Genomic DNA, 10,167 nt, shown 5'->3' with positions numbered 1-10,167 from the left:
AGCCTGAAACCAATTGAATTTAATTGATTTTTGTCTCTTGAAAAATGATTTATCTAAAAAGTATTTTTCTCAAAATGTTTTATTTGAAATTATTTCTCTTGATTTATTTTTTTACTACTGTTGTAATGAAGAAAATTTATTTAAAAATTGTAACACTTTTAATTCATAGACTAAAAAAAATATTTAATTTATAAATCCACAAACACGACGTGTTTAGTATGCTGAATGAGATTGAAAACAAATTTTCTATTTCTCTATTATTTTATTCAATAGCAAATAGATTTTGAGAAATAATTTACGTTCTCATTATTTGCATATATTGAAGATATTAAAGCTAATTATAGAAGTATCTTAAAGGATAAGTCTTATTTTAACAAACTAATTAATTTGAATACATTAATTTATAGTAAATATGGATATTTTAGTCTTTTTGCTAATCACTCGTTCTATTCATTTCATTGTTCCTATCAACCAAAGATATGAACGGAATTTAAATTTTTATTCTATGGTGCATACTAAACACACGAATAAAAATTATATATTCCTTATTCCATTCAATTATCTATTTCATTTTTTTCTATTGAATACAGTATTAGTCGTGATTGATAAAGATTTTACAAACTTTATATAGCCAAACTCTACGATTAGGATGGACAAAAGAAAAATTTTCAAAAGATTTTGTAAAGAAAAATAAAGAAAAATTGTGATTCCCTCCTTTTAAAATAGTAAAATTGAAATCGTTATATAATTTGTTAATTTTTGAGTTGCAATCCCTATTTTCGCACAAACAAATTAACAAATCCTTGTAATATATAAATTCCATTTTCCAATATCATCGACTCAAACCACTGCCTAATACGTAATATTATTATTTTTTATTTTAGTATTTAGCTTTATTTTTATCAACTAAATATCTAAATTAAAATTTTTCATTAAATATTAAAATAGATAATTTTATTAAATAAACGGTGTAGACATATATTCATTTTATATCATTTTTTTTATTGGGGAATTGAAAAACGAGATGGAAACAATTGTTAGTCAAGTTATTATAACATTACAGTTATGGAGATACTTTGGATGCTCGAAAGTTTTCTTTTTTTATTTTTATTTTCCTTTGACTACGTAAATTATGTAAAATTATTTCCATAAATTATTAGTTCATTTTTTTGTAAATCATGTGGTTCAGTAAAATAATATATAAAATAGTTATTAATGGATAAGATAGTGTTTATTAAAACGTTAATTCATCTAACGTTTGGCATTTTCATTTTTTGATTGAAAGTTTTTTGACAAATTTGTCCTTAATTATCTTATATTATCTTTAATTAATTTATATTAATAATAGTTTAAAGTTTTTCTTTTCAATGGTTGTTATGGTACTGCAAGTCTGCAATTAAATTGAAAAATTACATTATTTTACGTAAAAATTTAAATAAAAAAATTTAATAATGAATTAATAGTAGAATATGTAAGGAAATTGTATTATCATTTTAGAAATGATAATGATTTCAATTTATATAATTGGATTACACAATATAGATTAACATTTTTTTTACAAAAAAATAATTATAACTCATATAAATTATCTCTTTTTTTTATATATAATGAATTCACTTCTATAGTTGTATTTAAATATTCTTTCTTGTCATTTTAAATTCAATAGATAATCAAATAGCTATTTTTACCAAATATTTTTAATCTTAACAGCTATATAAACAGTTAACAGATTAACATCTAATATCTAACTGCTAATAAAATCATCATTAACAGCTACTAAAATAACTAGTATTGTCGAATAGACCCTATGTTTTAAAATCTTTTTTTTTTATTTTTTATTTGCAATATTATAGCATAATTTTTTCTTGAAATTTTTTTTTATTTACTTAGATTTTTTATTCCAAAATACCCAATGCTTTACCATATGAAACACTATATGTTAGTATAAATTGATGTGCTTTTGATTGATTAAAATTTGTAAAATTGAGAGAAAGATGAAGAAGAGTAAAATAATAATTGATTTCGCTTTGTTTAAAACTAGAATTAGTAAGGAGAATTTAATTACCATAATTTAATATTTTCATATTTTTTAAAAGTAAATTTTCAAAAAAGTATTTTATGAAGATTGAATTGTCATGGTTATGTGAAATTTTTTTTTCAACAAAGCAAGGTAATTTATAATATTGATGCTATATATTTTTTGCATACAAACGTAAGCCCATGTATTTAAAAATTAAGGTATAATTCATTTACCAATAAAACTTATTACAAATATATTTTTTTTAAATTAATCACATATGAGGTATGGGCCGAATAATTAAATTAATATAGTTTTACAATAAACATAAAATTGTCAAATCTATGTAAATATATAAAAATTTCAACCTTATTCATATTACAACCTTAATATGAATATTATCACTTTAAAGCATGAAACTCTTTATTTTTTTTTTCTTTCAATAATAAATAATAAACAATTCATTAATAATTAATAAGGTGTTAGTTGAAGTAGTTAACTACCTCAATTTCCGTAAGTGTGAAAATACAAATTCGTTCCATGACTCAAAGGGATTAGCCTTTTAAATATAAAACTTTATATGCAATTATATTGTTCCAAAATGTGGTTAAAGTTTTTTATTTTAAATAATATATCATTTTATATATTATTTATTTTTAAATATGATAAAATTAATACACGTGTATATATATATATATATATATATATATATACACACGTGTATTAATTTTATCATATTTAATATATATATATATATATAATACAATTAATTGTATCAAATATAAAATATGAATGGCAGAACATTGAGTTCCTAAAACACTCCATTCAACTTATGGATCGACAAAAATATCTTAAAAATTTTTAATTCTATTGTTGAAAAAATAATGATAATTTAATTTTGAAATTGATTCTAATAAATGTTTTGCCCAATAAAACTCTTTCATAAATATGATGACTGTATAATCTATAATACATAAAAACATTTTAAATGCAACTTTTAGTCAAATATAGTTGGAAGATATTTTTCACAATAAGAGTTTTATAATGTGTTTTTTCTATATTTTAAATATAATTTTTAAATCATTTTTCACTAAGTAGCTTCAAATATAATAAAATTTAACTGTATGATTTAATATATAAAATGTATTAAATATAGTTTTTAGGATAGTTGAAACATTTGTCATGTAACTTCAATTAGTTGAATTTAATTGTGATTTGAATAATATATAAAAAATATTAAATATCCATTTGAAGCAAACGTAGTTAGCAGAAGAAGAAGCTTACAGTAATGCTCTCCAAATCTGAAAAAAACTAGAGTTTATTTGTATTCCTTGAAACCCCTTCCTCCCACATCTCCATTCAACATTTCTTGACCCATTATTGGGCAAACTACTGAAGTGTCAGGTCCAATGTGCATAGGATCACTTAGCCATGCTTCATAATTTGAAAAATGAGCACCGTAAAAATATATGTCACTTAGCTAAAGAAAGATGACGGAGAATTGGCCGAAATAATTACTAAATACTTTTCGAGGAATCTCCTCCAAATCATTGGTATAGCTATCGAAATTGTGAGCATCAACATGTAGGTTACAGATCTAAGTGGTAGTATCAGGACCTTTAGTTATTGTTCTTAAAAATGATCGAGTCTGACTCATTTCTCAAAAGAAGTTTCGATGAGAACTCCATCTACCAAAATTTTTTACTTATGGTTTTGGGGAACGAATAATCATTGAATCCTCCCCTTTTATATTAAAAATATATCTCATATTTTTTTTTAAATATAATTTAAAAATAAAAAATAAAAAGAAAAGTACAAATGCTAGAAGACGAATAGCAATAAATTTAAATAAAATTATATAATATTATTGCTTATTTTTTGAAAAATAAGCAACGAATTCGTTGGCTGTCAGCTTAATTTGTAAATTAATTACGGGTGTACTTAAGCTCAAATCCATAATATTAAAACTAACTTCCAAAAAATAAAAATCATAAAATGGGTCCAACAAATATATTACAATAATGAAAAATCACTAATAATATACTAGTTAAAAATTTTAAAATTTAATAAAATAATTATTTATTAAAATTGAATCCTATGTCATATCATAGATTTACTCGTAAAACCTGTCTAACTTGTTTAATTAATGGTAAAAAAGTAATTTTATATATAAATAAAATTGTGACACGTATATATACAAGTCTCTGAATATCCACCGTGTTAAATGGTTTTAATTATAGATATTAGTAGGTACTTTACAAATTATTAATAAAAAATATATTTTAAATAAATTCAGGTTTAGATAATTTAAACACAGATGTCCTATCAATTTAATAGATGTTTTAAATAGATTTAAGATAGATACAGATAATAATATTTGAACATCTAAAATAAGTATGGATAATAAAATTCTAAACGGAAAATTCGCCGGTGTCCGTTTCTCCCTGCTCCATGCCAAGATATCTGCCTGATTTAATAATGGGCTTTAATGGCCCAGGTCAACATCGTATCCGCCGAAGGCTTAGTAATGGGCCTGGTGACGCTCAGACACGTTCCATCGTTTTATTTTTATTTTTTACGATAATCAGAGTCGATACGTTCGTGCCTTTGAAAACGCCACCCTTGTAGCAGGCTGCTCCTCTCTTATTCTCCAATCCGCATTTTTACCAGATTTTGGTTCGTGTCGTTCCTTTTAGCTGTGCGCGTCTCCCTCTTAGGCTCAACACTCGTTAGGACCGTTACCGGCTGCACAACGTTAGGTTTGTTCCTTTTTCTCTTCCTTAAATTGCAAATTAGGGTTTCATTTATTGTTTGCTGCTTTTCTGGTTCGTAATGTCAGTGGGAAATTGAGTGATGCGATATACTCGTGCATTTGAGATTGGATCTTTATAGCTTTTCAGAGATTTGGCATTTGACTTCATAGATAGCAATTCCATGCTGTTTTCTTGATAAATTGTAATTCATCTATGTTCGGTTTGTCTCTAATAGTCTGTGACCTTTGATATAGCTTAAACTTGACAAATTGGAGTTTTTGCACGGTTTAGATGGTTCATGCTCTCTACTAATTGAACGACCGGCGTTTTGTTTTTGCTTTTTGTCCCTTTTCTTAGAGCTCATTAGCAACAATTCCTCTATATGGTAGAAGATCCATAAAGCTTATAAAATTTGTCAAAAATCTCCATGAATCGTGATCTTATGGAAGCCATTATTCTTTTGCATTCTATTGAGGTGTTTTTATTCACAAGAACTTGTCATAAGATTGCTTGACTGTAAGATTGAACGATTATTGGGAGAAAAGCAGAATGTCTTGAAATTCTGACAATGATTTCTTTCATTCTGGGCACGCTAGATGCCTATTCATGCAGACATTTAAACATGAAAAACTTATTTTTATGCATCATGAAACAGTAAATCAAGGGAAAAGAGATTAAAAGAGGTTTTAACCAAGTGAGAGGGGGCAATGACATAGTTTCAATTCAGGAAATGGGAGTCAATTGCATGCAAGCATCATAATCTTACATCATCGTGTTGCATATTGGAGATGGATAAATTTTGTTGTTAATTCTGTGGAATCTCTGTCCACACAGCAATGAATTAACATTAAATATCTTGTTAGTCCAAAAGGGGCTCCAGAAGTCCATAGCTTAGTTCTTCTAACTCTGACGTTACCCCAGCAGGGATTTTTGCATTTGCCATCTAAGGATCTAAATTAGTTAGTAACCTTTTCCATCTGTTAGCCAACAACCAGAAGGGCTAGGAACATGTTACCACACTTGGTTGGCTTTTCTGCGGATGAAAATGACTGTTTTGCTTCAATATTTCTCTATCTGTCTCTTTTGTTTTCCCCATTTCTCGCTCTCTCTCCTTTATTTGAATTCTTTTGAGTTCTTATAATTCATTTATTTCTTCCCCATGAGAGTTTTTGCCTTTGTCTCCCTTCTGCAAGTTACTTCTTGAGTTCCTGTTGCATTCCATTGACTTTTCCTATCTGGATCCAACTATCTTTCTTTAATCTCTTATGATTGTTGTAGGCCTCAGTTTAATGCTTGGTTAAGGAGATGGAGCTTGTGTGATGTAACTTGTAATTCTTCAAGCTTGATGTTGTACTGGGGAAATGATTGTTTAGAGATGTTTGATTTTCATTATAAGGATGTGGTTGAGGATCTGGGTCATGAAGTTATACCATTGATGTAACTGATCTTGGATGGACTGCTTGTTGAAAATTTAATGTTGTTTACTATTGGGCTTTGGTGCATTTGTTTTGGAGGGATGATAAGGGGTTTAGGGTTTGAGTTAATGGATGATCATTAGTCTGTGGTTGTAATGTGGACAGGCAGGAGGCAGCGGCTGTTGTGGTGTTGGTGGTGGTGTGGTGTTTTTGCTGATCAGTGGAGTTAGTGGTTAAATAAGAGTTATTTTGAACATGAGTTCAGACAGCAGGAGCCGGAGCCCGAGCAGGACCAGGAGCAGGAGCCGGAGCCCAATGGATCGTAAGATCCGCTCTGATCGGTTTTCTTATCGTGGTGCACCTTACAGACGAGAGTCTCGTCGGGGTTTCAGGTTTTCTGATCTTTGATCACTTAGTATATTTTCCTTTCTCTGTGCCTTGGAAGTGGCTAACAGGGGCAAAGAAAAGTGTTAGCATTTGCTTCTAGGGATTTTCGTTGTATTTGATAACTGTCCTATTTCATATTAAGCGCATTTATATTATAGGGGATCTTGTCATTGAAGCTACTCATATTTCTAACATGTATATGAAGTAATTACAGAAATGTCATTTTGGGGTTATTGCTTAAAAGTATTTTAGTCTCTACTTTGCAATTCTGTAATTTTAGAATGCAGGTTGAACTTTTGATGTTATTTATGCGTGGGAAGGTGGTCCTGCAACTCATCTGTTTTCTAATCTTTTCTTTTTTGTTGTTTTCTTGATAGATGGATTACTGGGATTAGTTGTTTGTTCTATGATATCTTGCTCATGGTCATAGTTTAAATCAACCTATTTTGTTGAAAAATGTAGGTTATGGTAATAAATCTGGTTTCTTGATTGAGACCAAAAGAATTTTCCTTTTCTATTTTCTTCGTGTTGAAGAAGGATTATTTAAACAAAGTTAATGACATACCAGAAGAATGATGGGAAGGAGAACCTTCTAAGCTCTCCTGGGTCATGTCTTTCTCTCTTTCATGTGCATGCTCACATAGACACGCATAAAAATGTAGGCTCACATGCGGACAAAAGGCAGGGAATGTTTCAGCATCTTGGTTTTCAGGAGTTCTCGTAATTCAATGTTCTAGCATGCTGTTTTACCATGCTTAATATTGAGGTTGTGTTTGCTCTTCTTACCAGCCAAAGCAATCTGTGCAAGAACTGCAAGCGGCCTGGACATTTTGCTAGAGAGTGCCCCAATGTGGCTATATGTCATAATTGTGGCCTTCCAGGGTATGAAATCTCTTTCTACATTTGAGTAATTTGAAGCATAAAATTTAGCTATTGCTCTCCCCTGTAAATTCTAAATAGATATGTGTTCTAAACAAAAAAAAATAAAAAATAAAAAAAAAAATAAAAAATTCACCCTACTTGGTTTGGTTTGGGTAAGTAATTTGCTTGTTGGTTTTTAAAAATTACTCTGTATATTGTACGAAATGTATAAAATTGGCTTTCTTTGAATGGCACTACTGCACTATGACTGTCAATGCATGAGACAGTTGATATTAAAATATCAGGTGATGTATCTGATCTCTATGAAGAGTGTCAAGAGTATCTACATGTGAAGATATGTATGCAACGCTTGTGTAAAGATTTTGTTCATGTTTGTTTAGTACCGGTCATGCAATCAAGTGCATCACAGGTATTGACATGCACCTCTTTGTTATTTCTGTTGAAGCTGACTAAGTCCAAAAAAAAAACTGGCAGGCATATTGCTTCGGAGTGCACCACAAAATCACTTTGTTGGAATTGCCGAGAACCTGGGCATATGGCCAGCCATTGTCCAAATGAGGGCATCTGTCATACTTGTGGCAAGGCTGGACATCGTGCTAAAGAGTGCACTGCTCCACCACTGCCACCTGGGGATTTGAGGTTGTGCAACAATTGTTATAAGCAGGGCCATATTGCAGCTGATTGTACAAATGACAAGGCATGTAACAACTGTAGGAAAACGGGTCACTTGGCACGCGACTGTCAAAATGATCCTATTTGCAACATGTGCAATGTATCTGGGCATGTGGCTAGACAATGCCCGAAAGCAAATATGCTTGGAGATCGACGCAGCAGCGGTTACCAAGACATTGTATGCAGGAACTGTCACCAGTATGGCCACATGAGCAGGGATTGCGTGGGTCCATTAATGATCTGTCACAACTGTGGTGGGCGAGGACACCGCGCAGTTGAGTGCCCTTCTGGAAGGATGATGGATCGCTACCCTCGAAGGTTCTACTGATAGATGATGGATTGTATGGTTTCCAGTTTAACAAGTATTGATTGACTGTTGAAAGTTAATAGACATTCTGAGTAGTCATTTGGAACTATATTTGACAGGCGATGTGGAGCATTTACTTTTGAGACAGGGTTAGATATAGTTTTATAGGGTTTGTCTTTGAAATAATCACTTTATGAAGCAGGATGCTGCTAATGTTGCCAGATTTGTGGTCCATTGTAATCTCCTATCCTAGGTCGAGGTGTTTACCTCGTCAACCACTGCTCTCCCCCTTTTTTTTTTATTTATTTTTTATATGGGTTTTGTGTTGTTGTCAAGGCTCTGTTTGGTATAAAGTTTTGATCTGTCTTAGAATTTTGCTTATGTCATCTTACCATCTAAAATTTTTGTAAGTGGTTTTGGTGAATTATAGTTGGGAAAAAAACTAGAAAAATTGACTTTTTATCTTTTATTTTTATTTTATTTTATGATTTGTTAGAGTTCTGGACGCTCTCAAAACAGGTTTGCTAAAAGCAGGCCAACTGCAATGCCATTCATGATATCTGTTAGGGTTTAGGAAAAAAGATTGAGCTACTTTTTGGAATTGTGTTTCTGGAAAAACAAAATCCTGGCATGACTAGTCTGAATTTACATAGTGTGTTTCGAGGTTTTTGAAATAAATTTATGTATTGGAATGTGCCAAAACATGAAATGACTCACGTTTGAGCCTAGCTCTCCATTGTTCTCCTTTCCTGTGATTTTTATAAAAAGAAGCAGAATACAAAAATTCACTCCCAATGATTTTGCTAAATGGCTGAATTACATAATTTATATATTATCCTTTCCTAATTCAATAGTTAGTTTTGCAAGTTCATTTATCAAGAGAGAATTATTAAATTAAAATTTATAATTAAGTAAAAGATATCCCTTATTCCACTAATTTTGATGGGAAAGTAAATATTTAAAGTCTTATTCCCTAAAACTCTTATTAAGTTATTGTCCTTTCTTGTCGAGTACTTAAACTCCCAAACAAAGCATGATTCTTGCTTGGCTCTTTATCCTTATTCTTACTCCCAAACAAAGCCTAGCATTTGGAATCAAAAACTAAAATATTTACAATTTTAAAAAAACTTTATATTTATTTAGTTTTATATTGCAAACAATACCATTATTAATCAAAACATTACTAGATACTTAAGTTTAATACCAACAAGATATTGATTGGGTGGTAAGCTGCTTCAATTTTCATACGGGTGACAATACAAGTTTGATATTTGGAAAATGTAATTTACTGAGTGGGCAAAAAATCTTTATGTTCTACGACCTAAGTGAGATTACAGCTCCTAATTATATCAAAAAAGAAAAAAAAAAAAAAACTTAAAGTTTAATGATTGGAATTTTAACCTTCAAAGTCTAACCATAATCACAAAAAATAAATAAGGTCTAACTCTCTTTAAATAATTAAAATTCTCTTGAAATGTTCATATTTATCCATATTATTTCAAAGATAAATTAGTTTGATTACTCTATAGTTATCAGTACTAGGCAACATAAATTTCACCGCACTTCGATTTCTAAAAAATTAATCCAGCTAATTACTCTTTAATTTTTAAATTAATATTGTAAAATATTTTAATTTCTCAAAAATCTCACTTTTTCATTATATCAATACAAGTTAAATTGCTAATTATAGAGTACTAGGAGGAAAGCGGATGGAGGAGGGACTGAGGATAACAC

At 29.9% G+C, this 10,167-nt stretch overlaps 1 protein-coding gene across 1 annotated transcript; it reads left to right on the top strand.

Annotated features, from left to right (window-relative positions):
* Positions 1 to 4,596: 4,596 nt before the first annotated feature.
* LOC105643841 (zinc knuckle (CCHC-type) family protein) lies at positions 4,597 to 8,814 on the top strand. The gene is made up of 4 exons (XM_012229059.3): positions 4,597 to 4,776; positions 6,351 to 6,577; positions 7,362 to 7,454; positions 7,929 to 8,814. The coding sequence occupies exons 2-4, from the start codon at positions 6,441 to 6,443 to the stop codon at positions 8,452 to 8,454; spliced, it is 756 nt and encodes a 251-aa protein (XP_012084449.1). The 5' UTR covers positions 4,597 to 4,776; positions 6,351 to 6,440; the 3' UTR covers positions 8,455 to 8,814.
* Positions 8,815 to 10,167: the final 1,353 nt, after the last annotated feature.

This window comes from Jatropha curcas, chromosome 1 (assembly GCF_041381405.1).
Source record: "Jatropha curcas cultivar XTBG-Jc1 chromosome 1, XTBG_Jcur_1.0, whole genome shotgun sequence".
NCBI lineage: Eukaryota > Viridiplantae > Streptophyta > Magnoliopsida > Malpighiales > Euphorbiaceae > Jatropha > Jatropha curcas.
Note: the sequence above shows the minus strand (reverse complement) of the source record. Positions and strands in the feature narration are given on the sequence as shown.